This window comes from Berghia stephanieae, chromosome 8 (assembly GCF_034508935.2).
Source record: "Berghia stephanieae isolate SIO BIC M18660-M18661 chromosome 8, UCSD_Bste_1.3, whole genome shotgun sequence".
In the NCBI taxonomy this organism is placed as follows: Eukaryota; Metazoa; Mollusca; class Gastropoda; order Nudibranchia; family Aeolidiidae; genus Berghia; species Berghia stephanieae.
In genome coordinates, this window is record NC_088367.1 from 35,628,900 (window position 1) to 35,642,940 (window position 14,041).

General features: G+C 38.6%; 2 protein-coding genes across 4 annotated transcripts in view; one reads left to right on the forward strand and one right to left on the reverse strand.

The window, feature by feature from the left end:
• Positions 1-10,067, reverse strand: part of LOC144978577 (palmitoyltransferase ZDHHC17-like) — a 62,103-nt gene extending 52,036 nt beyond the window's left edge. Inside the window, exon 1 of one of the 3 annotated variants that reach the window (XM_078924833.1) lies at positions 9,910-10,067. The gene's annotated coding sequence lies outside the window, so the exon portion shown is untranslated. Of the gene's footprint in view, positions 1-9,353 lie in introns of all 3 variants that reach the window. The other 2 variants (XM_078924837.1, XM_078924834.1) reach the window with 2 other exon arrangements.
• On the forward strand, positions 41-8,344 carry LOC144978578 (uncharacterized). Its single transcript, XM_078924843.1, has 3 exons — positions 41-4,295; positions 4,683-4,768; positions 5,303-8,344. The coding sequence occupies exon 1, from the start codon at positions 1,479-1,481 to the stop codon at positions 3,339-3,341; it is 1,863 nt and encodes a 620-aa protein (XP_078780969.1). The 5' UTR covers positions 41-1,478; the 3' UTR covers positions 3,342-4,295; positions 4,683-4,768; positions 5,303-8,344.
• Positions 10,068-14,041: the final 3,974 nt, after the last annotated feature.

Below are 14,041 nucleotides of genomic sequence, written 5' to 3' on the forward strand. Positions count from 1 at the left end.
GAAGGAAGATGACGTCATAATACTGAAGCCAACCGTTGGCCGCTTCCGCCATATTGGGAATACCAAAACATTCCTGCGTTACGGCCGTAGTTACGGTGATTCACTCATCGGTGGACATCCGAATCAAGATGATCAGTGGATGTTTTTTCCTTCCAAGTAAGTATCAACCTTAAATTTGTTTCATAATTATGTTTGCAAATACGTTTTATCAGTTAAATCATGTTTAAAGATGAAATAAAACTATTTGATAGCTAAGTTGAGTCGAATTCAGATATCTCTCCCTGTGAATGTGATGTGGCTATGGCATGGCACGTTCACTTTCACTTTCAGTTTTCAGCCACTTTGATTTTCTTAAAACAAGTATAGATTCTAGTCTAATCGTTTTTTCATTTGTTTTAGTTATCGGATGTATATGGTAAAGGCGATATTTATTATTAGTCTTAGATCGACATTATTTTACTGACGGAAAGCCTTTGACTCTCGATGATCAGAGACTGTTTCGTCACCCTTGGCCTTGGTTTGGCTCTAGCTGAAGCTGGACGGTTAGGATTGGTTGGATTTTACTATCTAACATTAATAGTAATGTTTCATCTCCTCTCGAAAAGAATTCGTTGTACATTTTCATCACACTGACCTATCACTCATTCTTGGAAAATATTTTGTTCTACGGGAATTAAAGGACTAGGCTGCCTGTATTCTCCCCCCCCCCCCCCCCCCCCCCCCGCCCCCCGGCCGATTGGATTCCCGAAAAAAACGTCGCCGGCTTTTTGTGATTTGGATTTGATTGATTTTTTTTTAATTGTGCAACTTGTGACAAGAAACTTAACAAATTACTGCATTACAACCTTTGGATTAAACATACAACAATTGTGGACTACTATTATGAAGACTTCCCCGTGTGGTGTCCGGGGTCCCTCAACTGAGAGGGTCAAGAATAGCCCAACGCCAAGCCAGCGTGTCGTAAAAGGCGACTAATGGTGTGTGATTCCCCCATCTTTGAGTCACCTGGTCCTCCAGGTTGGGGGTTGGCAAAGGGTTAACACCCCTTTCCGTTAAACTCAAACCGTTACAGAAACACAGACAGACAAACCAAATCCTTTTTTTAGCTTGGGCGACCGAAGAGTTTCTGGAATTACAGAATTTATGAAGGACAACAGACAAAGCCGAAAGGACTCTGCTGACCCGATGACGTCTTCGCCAAACAAGCAGCTTCGAATTGCGTCGTGGAACGTTCGCACCATGTATGAAGCAGGAAAAAGCTCTCAAGATGTGACTGAGATGAGAAGATACAGGCTGCATATACTTGGAGTAAGCGAAACCCACTGGATACAATCCGGACAGAAACACCTCAAGTCTGGGGAGAAGATTTTATATTCAGGAGAGGGGACGGGATTCATACACAGGGAGTAGGAATAATTCTAAGCAAGTTTGCCCAGAAGTCACTGAGAGGATGGGAACAATGCGGAGAAAGGATCATCATGGCGTCCTTTACAACACGGAGTAAGAAGATCAGCATGAACATTGTACAGATCTATGCCCCAACAAATGATGCAACAGATGAGGACAAAGATACATTTTATGGTCTGCTACAACAAGTCATTGACAAGTTGCCAAGGAAAGACATCAACATATTGATGGGAGATGCTAATGCAAAAGTGGGACAGGATAACGTAGGCTATGAAGGTATCATGGGACGTCATGGCATGGGAGAAATGAATGATAATGGTGAGAGATTTGCAAATTTCTGTGCATTCAACAGTTTGGTGATTGGAGGATCAGTGTTCCCCCATAAGAGGATCCACAAAGCAACTTGGGTCTCACCAGATGGTGTGACAGAGAATCAGATTGATCATTTTTGTATCTCTCGTAGATTCAGACGTTCATTGGAAGATGTGACAGTACGGAGAGGGGCAGATGTTGGATCAGACCACCACCTGCTATTGGCAAAGCTTAAGCTCCGACTCAGAAAACACGGGGCCAGATCACATACAAGAAGAAAATTCGAGGTGAATGCACTTGATGGGGAAAAGAATGAGGAATTCAAACTACAATTGAGTAATAGATTCCAACCTCTTACTGAGCTCGAGGAGGACATAGATGTAGAGTCACATTGGGCAAAGATCAAGGAAGTTTACATAACAACTTGCCACGAGGTATTGGGGGTAAAGAAATCGGAACATAAAGAATGGATAAGTCCAACCACCTTGGACCTTATTGAAAAGAGGAGAACAAGGAAGGAACAAGTGAATGCAAGCCGAACAAGGGCTTCAAGACTGGATGCACAAGAGCAGTATCGAGCCATAGCTAAGGAAGTCAAAAGATCTGTGAAGAAAGACAAGGAAGCATTCATGAACAGACTTGCAGAGAAAGCAGAAGCAGCAGCGACTGGAGGACACATGAGGATCCTTTATCAAACTACCAAGACACTTGCTGGAAAATATGGGAAACCAGAGGTACCAGTCAAAGACAAAGATGGGAAAACTATTTTTGGAAAAGAGGCTCAATCTGAACGATGGAGGGAACATTTCAACTGCCTTCTGAACAGACCACCACCAGACAACCAGCCAGAAATTTTGCCTGCAAGGAATGAGCTACCAATTAGCTGTGATCCACCATCGAGAGCAGAGATTGTGGGTGCCATTAACAAGATGAAAAGGGGGAAAGTTGCTGGACCAGACCAGATTCCACCGAAGGCTCTAAAAGTTGATGCGGAAAGAAATGCTGAGGCCCTGCACCCACTATTTGAGAGAATATGGAATGACGGGATATTCCCAAAGGATTGGAAGGAAGGACATCTTATCAAGCTTCCAAAGAAAGGGGACCTCAGTAATTGTAATAATTATCGAGGCATCACTCTTCTTTCTATCCCAGGAAAGGTTTTCAACCGTATTATTTTAGAGAGAATTAAGAATGCAACAGATGCTAAACTGCGGGACGAACAGGCAGGTTTTCGGAAAAACCGTTCAACCACCGACCAGATTGCCTCTCTGCGAGTCATAGTGGAACAGTCTATAGAATGGAACTCTCCTCTTATTGTCAACTTTCTGGATTACGAGAAGGCTTTCGACAGTATTGACAGAGCAACATTGTGGAAAATTCTGGCACATTATGGACTCCCTGAAAAGATAGTAAACCTCATTAAGGAAATGTATGAAGGATCAAGTTGCAGGGTTGTACATGAAGATCAGCTGACTGACAGCTTTGAAATTAAGACTGGTGTCAAGCAGGGATGCTTGCTCTCTCCATTCCTGTTCATCCTTGCCATTGATTGGCTAATGAAGGAAACCTCCAAAGGGAGAAGAAAATGGGATACAGTGGACCCCCTGGACACAGTTGGATGATCTGGATTTTGCAGATGATCTGGCTCTTTTGCCCCACACCCAGGACCAGATGCAAGCAAAAACCACAATTATAAACAGCCTCTCGGAATCAATTGGTCTAAGAATACACCCTGCAAAGTCAAAGGTCTTGAGGATAGGTACGCGTCAAAGGGAGCAGATCAAAGTAAAAGATCAGGAACTCGAAGATATAGACACTTTCTGCTATCTCGGAAGTATAATTGACAAGGATGGAGGCACGGAAGCAGAGGTGAAAGCACGAATAGGAAAGGCACAGGCTGCATTCACATCTTTGAACAGAGTTTGGAGAACTAAAGATATCTCCCTTCAACTAAAGCTAAGACTTTTCAACTCAAACGTGAAGTCTGTCCTACTGTATGGATGTGAAACTTGGAACGCATCACAGGCATGTATAAGGAGGGTACAGATTTTTGTAAACAGGTGCATGCGTAAGCTACTCAGAATAAAATGGATGGATAGAATAAAAAATGAAGAAGTATGGAAAAGAACACAGCAGAAACCAGTAGGAGAGGATATAGGAAGAAGACGATGGAGGTGGATTGGACACACGCTTAGAAAGAATGACTCAACTATAACAAAGAAAGTATTGGACTGGAACCCTCAGGGCAGAAGATCAAGGGGAAGGCCACGAGGAACATGGAGAAGAATTAAAGAAGCTGATATACAGAGAAGTGGTAAGACCTGGAATGAGATAAAAAAGTTGGCTCAGGATAGAGAAGGATGGAAACTGTTTGTCTGTGGCCTATGCCCTGACCCAGGGTGAAAAAGGCAATGATGATGATGATTATGAAGACTAGCATCCGGGGGGGGGGTGTACTATTATGAAGACTAGCATCCGGGGGGTGAGAAAAGTCACTTCGAAAGGACTAACCAAAGATGATATGGCTGTACTAATCGCAGTGATAAGGATAGTGTTACAGGAATCACCGTCCATCAGTGAGTACTTTTCTTTTTTTGCTAACTGTTGTGATCATACGTCCAAAGGATTACTTGCTCAGCTACAAGACTACAAGAAGGTCTTGTTGAGATGAAAAGTACCAACTCATTTGCTGTCTATGTGTGCATCAAATTTCAAAATGGGGGGACTAATCTCTACGTGAAAACTGCAAAAGTCAGTCATTTATCGACAAATGTAGGTTAGATTTCGGTTCGGTTGAAATCCAACCTAACCGCAAAAGGCTTAAGATTGGTTGGATTTTACTATCTAACGTTTATTTCATCTTCTGTCTAAAAGAATTCGTTGTACATTTTCATCACACTGACCTATCACTCATTCTTGGAAAATATTTTTGAACCATATTAATTATTCATTGTGTTCTACAGGAATAACCAAAGATGCCTGCTTGTTGCGCATTTGGCTGCACCAATCGCTCTGAGAGGGAGAAGGGTACAGGAATCACCTTTCACAAGTGAGTACTTTTCTTTTATTGCTAACTAAAACATTTATGATCATACGTCTAAAGGATTACATTACTTGCTAAGCAACAAGGTCTTGTTGATATGCAAAAGTAATTTCCCAACCTTATGTGTGCATTAAATAAAATAGCCTTGTTTTAACCCCTTCACAGCTAGGTTACATTTCAACCGAACGGAAATCTAACCTACTTTTGTCGATGTATGACTGTCTTTTGCAGTTTTGACGTAGAGATTTGTCCCTGTGATGTGCCTCTAGTGCTTGAGGCGAATCACAGGACTCATATCTCAGTGAAAGTTGTAGAGGATCGAATGATATTTTACGTGAAGTCCAGACTAGCTATGAAAGGTTAACACTTGGTTGTATCAACAACAGTGCTATTCGAACAAATGGTTTGCTACCACACAGAATAGCACACCCATGTTTCTCACTCAGTCACAGTAAGAATGTTACCAGGTGACCAATAATGTTGTAATGCTATTTTAAGACATTAGTGACAACAATGTGTTGTTGTTTTTTTTTTTTTCAGATTCCCAAGGATGAAGAGCGGAGAAAGCTGTGGATAAATTCCATAAGAAGGGAAAATTTTATTCCCTCCAAATATACTGTTGTCTGTTCTGTCCACTTTGAGGAGAAATGCATTGACAGAACTTCTGTCAATATTGTTCGATTGAGAGAAGGTGCAGTACCTACTATCTTTTTGTCTTTTCCTTCTTACTATCAAAATTCGGGGGACAAAGCTAGAAAACCGCCAGCTCAAAGAGAGCCTCCCCTTCCATTTCTAATTCAGACAACTGTAATGCTCCATTGCCAAATGATCTTGCTATCCCTTCTACTTCTACGAGTGTTGATACACCAACCAAACAAAATTTTAAAAGAGCTCTAGAAGATAAAAGTCATAAATTAGAATCATGCAGAAAGAAAATTAAAATGCTTCAGCAGTCGAAAAGACGTTTAATTTAAAAAAATGCAGACTTAAAAAGTATAGTAATGGAGCTTAGAAACAAAAAGATGATTAGTGACTCTAGTGTAGATATTTTAGAAAGATGTGGGGGTGGGGTTGGTGATTTATTGAAACGGAAATTAGCGAAGATGGAAAATATGTCTGTACCTGTTAAGTATTCTCCAGAAATTAGAAGTTTTGCTATGACATTGCATTTTTACTCCCTAAAGCTTATCGATATGTAAGAAAAGCTTTTGATACTTGTCTTCCTCATCCAAAAACTATTTCTAAGTGGTATAAAACTGTGGATGGGTCACCTGGTTTTACTAAATCAGCTTTTACTTTTCTTTCCAATATTGTACAACTGTCAAAAGTTGCAAAACCTTTTCTATGTAATCTTGTCATGGATGAAATGTCTATTAGGCAACATGTGGAATGGGATGGCAGCAAGTATCATGGCTATGTGGATGTTGGTACAGGAATTGATGATGATAATCTTCCCGTAGCAAAGGAAGCTCTAACTTTTATGATAGTATGCTTAAATAGCAGTTGGAAATTGCCTGTTGGGTATTTTTTATTAGATGGTTTGAATGGGGTGGAAAGAAAAAATTGATTGAATTCATGTATTAAAAAACTGCATGAAGTAGGTGTTGAGATAGTGTCAATCACACATGACGGTTGTCCATCAAATATGTCTATGTTGAAGTCTCTTGGTGTAATTGTAGATAGTGATAAAATAAAGCCATACTTTTCTCATCCTGTTACTGATTCGCCTATTTATGTTTTTCTTGATGCCTGTCATATGTTGAAATTGGTAAGGAATACTTTTGCAGAAAAAAAGTCTTTTTGTGTAGGTAATGATTTTATCAAATGGGACTATATTGAACTATTACATGAGTTACAAGAAAGAGAAGGATTGCACCTGGGTAATAAATTACAAGCAAGTCATGTGCAATGGTTTAAGAAAAAAATGAATGTAAAATTAGCTGCTCAAACTCTTAGTGATTCAGTTTCTTCTTCTCTTGAATTTTGTCTTAAAGAAAATATCCCTGGTTTTGAAGGATGTGAGGCAACTATTAAGTTTTTGAAAATGTTTAATTGTTTGTTTGATATCCTTAATTCTAGAATATGAAGGCATTTGGATGGAAATCCCCATTGAGTAAATGTAATTTTGAAGCAACTGAAAATTTTCTCTCAGAAGTTAAAAATTATATTTTGTCCATGACATTATCTGTTAATGGTATGTCTCTTGTTTCCAGTAGAAGAAAGACTGGCTTTCTTGGTTTTCTTGTTTGTATTGATAGTGTTATTTCCATTAACAGACGTTTGGTAATGTCTGAAGATTCATGTATGAAATTTTTATTGACCTACAAGTTTAGTCAAGATCACATTGAACTTTTTTTTGGTAAGGTAAGAAGTATGGGAGGCTGCAATAACAATCCAACAGCTAGACAGTTCTCAAAAGCATACAAGCAACTCCTCACGCACAATGAAATTGAAGAAGTGAAAAGAGGGAACTGTTTGCCTCTGGAATCCGTACCCATTCTAAGTGTTTCCAGCCGAGAGAATTTAAGCCGTGATGTACCTTCTGGGATTCGAATCAATGCATCTTTATCAACAAACCGAGTCTTGTCTGAAGAGGTGTGTGAAAGTAGTGATATCAGTAGCAGTAGTTCATTTGATTTTGATGTAAACTATGATCAGTTGTCCACTTGTTCAAATAAAATTGTCGTCTACATTGCTGGATTTGTTGCATTTAAATTGAAACAAAGAATTCTTTGTGAACAGTGTTCAAATGCATTAGTTGAAAATGAGCTATCTGACATACATTCTTTGATTGCTCTTAAGAACAAAGGAGGGTTGCAAATTCCTTCTAAGGGTGTTATTGATGTCTGTTTAATTTCTGAAAAGCATTTCAGAAAATATGTTGCAACTGTAGGTCAAGATCATTTTCATTTCAATCGATATGATTGCCATAAGCTTTTGCAAAGCATCATGAAGTCTTTCGTCAATAAACCCGTTTTTTCTACATTATTTCATTCCCATATGTTTGATCATGAGGGGATTGAGAATCATTTGATTCTTCTACTAAAAGCAATAGCTGAGAAATATATTCAGGTCAGGTATTTCTATGCTGGTAAACTGTACACTGAACAATTGAAAAAGAAGCTAATGTGTAAAAGCCGTCAAGTTCTTAACAAATTTATTTTATTTACAGGGCAGTAACAATGTCATTATTAACTTGTGTGATTTTTTTAAAGAGGCAAATATGTTTGTGTATAAGTATAACCCTTTCCTGGCTAGGCTGAATTTCACGTCAAACATCATTCCATCCGCTACAGCTTTCACCTCGAGCACTCGGAGGGCTCGAGTCGCATCACAGGGGCTAATTTCTGAACTGTAGAGGATTGAATGATGAATGACGTAAAATCCAGTCTCGCCATAACAGACTTCTGTAATAACTATTAATGATGAACTAGTAATGAAATTGCTGGGATTTTTGTTTTATTTTGAAATCTTATTGAATTATGATCAAACAATGAACCTTTTTGTGTGACCATGATATTTTGTGTAATAATGTCTTCTTTTCTTTTTTGTCACTTTACACAAATAAATATAAAATGTAAATAGCATTTTGTGACTTAATTTTTGATGAATTATGGTAATTCATAGCTCTAGTAGCGGGGGTCCCGTTAGTTCAATTGGTAGAGCATTGGACTGTCACGCCAAAGGTCTCGGGTTCGAGTCCCTTTGCAGCCAGAATTTTTATCCGGTTCCCCTGTCCACCCAGCAGCAATTGGGTAGCTTACTCTACTACTGCTATAGCTGCAGTGGTACGTCCACATTTTAAGTTGTCACCATTAACCCTTTCATGGCTAGGTTTGAGTTGAACCAAAACCAAACGTACTTTTGTCTATACATGACTGACTTATGCAGTTTCACATAGAGATAGTCCATGTGATGCGACTCGAGCGCGCTTTAGACTAATCTGTGATGAAAACTGTACAGGATCGACTCGTATTTGACGTGAAATCTAATCTAGCTGTGAAAGGATTAAGAATTGTGGTCGTGTAGTGGTGGCCTGATTTTTAATGTGATTCCTACCCCGAAACTTTGTGCTGTAAGAGTCAGCTAAAAGTGGTGGGTGGTTGGGAGGGCCTCCTGCATTCTTGCAGGAGATGTATGCTTTCCGCGAAAAAATTTTTTATTCTCTATTGTCTTCTGGCACTTTTCTACTCACTTCATATTTTGTTGTTACCAACATAAGTGCCTGCTCCACTCACTTTTCTGAATTAAAAATTCACCCCATACACCGGAGCATACTCCATGTCTCAATCGTTTCTATGTTATATGTTTGTGATGAGAATATTGGCTATTAAGCTTAACTGCTGGTCAAAATTACTTCGAGATGGTGGTGAACGAATCGGCGATCTCAAGAAGTGGGTGAGAGAGGGATCTAGAAATGACTTTGGGTTTGAAACGAATATTTTTGTGTTCGTGGATAGCTCACACGGTAGAGCCACGCTCTCACCTGCCAGGCGGAGTTGTCGTACCAATAAGGTCGCAGGTTCAAACCCCACCACCGCCGCGAAAAATTTTTTTATTCTCTATTGTCTTCTGGCACTTTTCTACTCACTTCATATCTTGTTGTTACCAACATAAGTGCCTGCTCCACTCACTTTTCTGAATTAAAAACTTCTACTTTTACCCCCTTATCTTTTGTAACGTCTGCTTTCTGCCCTTGTCCTTGACCGAAATAGCTCGGTTGTGGTTGGGTTCATGTGGGGTTTTCTGCTTTTGACGAGCATGACGCGGCCGGGAACCGAACCCAGACCTTCTGGTTACGAAGCCAACGTTCTAACCAACTGAGCCACTGCGACCAGTAAGATTGGTAGCGGATGACCGAATGATCTACTTGCTGTTCTCTCTTCTTGGCCAAGCGAAATATGCCGTCTCGTGACACGCAGGTTCGATTCCGACCGGATCCACTTTTTATTTTTCGATATCTTTAATTCGAGCTTGCACTTCCATTACTTTATGTGCGGTTGCTTGATATTTTACAAGTGTTTACTCATACTCCTCCCTTTTTCCTTATTCATGTCATAACCAACAAGCAAAGGAAATCGAACCGTGCGTAGTGATAGTGCTTTGGCTTCAGAATTGAACGAAGAAAATAATTTAATTAATATTGCCTTTGCAAGGTATTTTACAACATCACAATGACTAAATTCCCTTAGTAAGTGAGTGTTTTAATCGGCAACACAAGATGATTTCCATCACTCAAGTCTATAGTTTCTATGATAAACAATCGTTTCCTGGTCTTCTCAATATGGCGGCTAAGCTCCGCCCACTGGCATCAACTTTGCGACCTCGCGAACGAAGCCGCTTACCTTCCATGTATTATTATTCCAAGGGTTAAGGCTATCGTATTCGTTACACAAGGCGGGGAAATTGAATGCGATTGAATGGGATTAGGTACTGTGTGTAATAAAATTTTCGCCATTCTTTGTTTCGTTGTGTTCGTAACACAGAGAGGGGTTATTGAATACGTAATTAGGTACCGTGCGTAGTCAGTAATAAAATTTTCGCCATTCTTTGTTTCGTTGTGTTAGTTACACAGAGCGGGGAAATTGAATACGTAATAAGGTACCGTGTGTAGTAGGTACCGTGTGAAGTGAGCAATCACATTTTAATTCTTTGTTTCGACTTCACTGGTCACAACTGCTTTGTTTTCTCTCGCTTCATTCAATTCGCTGGATTTTTTAAATTTTATGTTTTTAATTAAGTGGAAATGTGATTATCATTGTTGACATTCAGGAATTTAGTTTACTATTTCTTTATCGGATTATTTATTCATTTTTCTAAATCACTACTTGACTTAGAATTCCATCATCATGGGAAAGAAATGCAGCACGTATGGTTGCAAGTCGGGCTATGCTAGTGCGACAGAAAAAATTCCAGTGTACAGTTTTCCTCTTGATATTAATGAAAAGTTGAAATGGGTTCAAGCCATGCCTGACCAATTATCTGTTGATCAAGTGACCAAATATATGGGATTGTGCGCTAAACATTTTCCGGATTCAAAAATGAAGAAAGCAGGAAAATTTATGGTACCAGCTGACCCTCCCACATATTTCCCGACGCACCATCATCGTGTGCTGGTGTCCCTCAATCAAAAAGTAGAACAACAACAAAATCAACCGCTGCATCTAGGGTTCCTGATGAGGATCAACAATTGAAAGAATTTCGTATGAAAGACGTATTAAAATCCTCTACATTTCCTGACGATTTGCAGAAAAAATTAGAAAATTACTCAGGTACTTTAATTTGGGGAAAAGACGATAACTTTTCTTTCCTTAGTGAATCGAGAGATGGGCCTATTTATGCTTTTTCAATTCATTTTACTTCCTTGGGTGTAGACAAACACGGAAACATAAAGGGAATTATTTATGAAGCATACGCAGGTGTAAAAAAAGTAAAGCACCCTGCTATTTGTAAAGAAATCAAATGCTGGTCACAATTCCAGGAGCTAGTTAATTTCATTTGCTCATCTATTGACACCCAGGATGACAAATTCAAATTTATTGAGAGACAAATATATCTGATGAACCTTCCAAAAAAAAAAAAGGATATATGCAATGGATGATTTATGCAAAGCATTTTCATGGTATGCCGTTTCAAGACATCTGTATTCTCAATTGAGAGAGGTACTTCAACTTCCATCAATAACAACATTTCAAAGAGGAACGAGATCAGCCAAGAACATTGATGATGTCAAACTTTTTTCGTCTTTTTTTTAATTCTAAAGAAGAAAGGAGCAGGGCTTGCATTATAATTGCAGATGAAGTTTATGTCAAAGCTTCATTAACGTACAGAGGTAATTTTTATTTATGAGGAATGCCAGCTCCATGAGTGATGCACATTTTTGGTGTTGTAAAAAATGTATTAATTTAATTAATAAATATTTAGTGAATAGTACAAGGGCTTACTTTTCCGAATTGAAACGATAAACAAATAAATAATTAAGTAAATATAACACAATAAATAACCATTTGACCATAGTAATACATTTTCATAGATTCACCCTGGCCATTGTGTCCGTCACAGGGTTACATTTACCTATCTTAAAGTGTAAAATAAAATCGTAGAGTATTGAAATGTTGATGACATAATTTAATATTAATATGACATAATTTAAAAATTCTGTTTAAGACAGTAAGGAAGTATCAGATAAAAGTAGAAGGAGCTTTGAATATTAAAGTGACAAATATTTCAGAATCATTGCAATCAGGTTTACAGTAAGTCTTGAAATAAAGGTCATACTTTAAATTTCTTGTAAATCTCATTAAACCATATTTATCTAATATCTTTTCATAATACAGTAATTATGTTACAGTGCCTATTGTGGGATGCCCAATGCTCATGTATAGAATCGGTTTAAGAATAGAATATTGTGGTTAGACAGGTAATATTTAAAAGTATGACCTTTCATTTTTTGATACAACTTATTATTACAATTTATTTACATTTTAGGAGGGGAGGTATTCGGTAAAGCTCAAGATCAGCATGGAAAGCTTGCAAGAACATTATTTTGTATCATGGTGAAATGTTTATTTACGAGGTAAAAGTTTTTAGTCTCGCTAGTTCCATGCCATTCTCTTAATGCAGAGTTCGCCTATCGGTGCATCTCTAGTGTAATTCAAACTCTTGAAGCGTGTGGTGCATCTGTTATTGCGCTGATCACCGACAATAACAGCGTCAATCAGTCTTGTTTCAGACTATTCAATGCTCCATGTCAGGACACACCATGGATAGTGGATTCACCAGGACAGGGCAGTACTCCTTTGTTCCTCATGTACGATCCTGTTCACCTTATCAAAAATATAAGGAATAATTGGATTACGGAAAAAATGAGGACGTTGTCTTACGTGCACGAAGATGAAACTAGGCTTGCTTGCTGGAAAGATTTAGTTGAATTAAATAAACACGAGGACTCGGCAATTATCAAATTGTCCAAGTTAAATCAATCAACAGTGAGACCCTCAAGTATGGAGAAACAAAAAGTTAACTTAGTTCTCAATATCTTTTGTGACCAAACTATAAATGCACTTAGGTCATCTGAACTCTCTTCTATATCATGGCAATGTACAGCTCTTTTCATTGAAAAGGTTGTGCAATTATGGAAGCTCCTTAACTGTAAAACCAAATACCAGTCAATACGGAACAAGGACCCTGACAGATGTGTGATAGACAGTCTCTTCTGTCAAGGTTATGATCTGCTCCTTAAATGGGCAAATTTTGAAATTCTTCCTAAACCACAAGAGACACCACGCATCAAATCATTGACGAAAGACACAGCGTCAGCTCTGTCATGGACTTGCTATGCTTTAGCAGGTCTGTCAAAGTTTTTATTAGAGACCGATGCCTCTTATAAGCATAGCTATGTTTGCCTGGGATTTTTTAACCAAGATGATTTGGAGCGGCATTTTAGTCATTTTAGAATGTCAGCTGGTGGAAACTATTTCATCACAACACAAGAGATTTTTGCCACACATCACATTGACAAAGCAAAATTGATGCTCCAATCTTGTGAAAATCATGATGATGACATTCCTCAGCATCAATGTGAACTTTGTGATAAGCCCTTAACTGACAATGAATCAACGCTCTTGGATGGAATTTATGATTTAAAATGTTCTGTGAGCCACGACGAGAAACTTACTCTTTTATACATAGGTGGTTACATCGCAATGAAACACGAGGAATTGAGAGGGCAGTCATGTGATTATGAGCAAGATGTAAGAGTTGATCTCGAAGGTTTAGACAGGGGTGGTCTTAAATATCCATCTCCTCCGTTTTATGATTTCGTGAATCTTGCTTACATTTTTTTTTACAAAAACTACTGAGAACATGTGCAGGAATAGGCTTATCAAAGTTTGGCAAGAATTTCCGGACACGTTCTACCTCAGCTTCGTTCCCAAGAAGCAACCCCTAATGAGATTAGCCAATATAATTTTTAAGAGACACTGCCTAGCATTTCCATCAGAGGATAAGAGTAAAGCAACAAGAAAAGTAGCCAAATTATCATCAACGTCAATGTAACCAACTAAAGCATCGCCACTGTTGCTTGTTTAACACCGCATTTAAGGTAAGATGCAATCTTCATCATCATCATTGTCATCACCATCATCATTTGTCCCTTCCCCAATCTTTTATTATCTCCCAAACATAATATCTTTTTCATTGTATGACCTACCCCCTTCCCTCTCCAACATTTTTTTCCCGTTATAAATTTTTTTGCTCACTATAAAATTATAACAACTA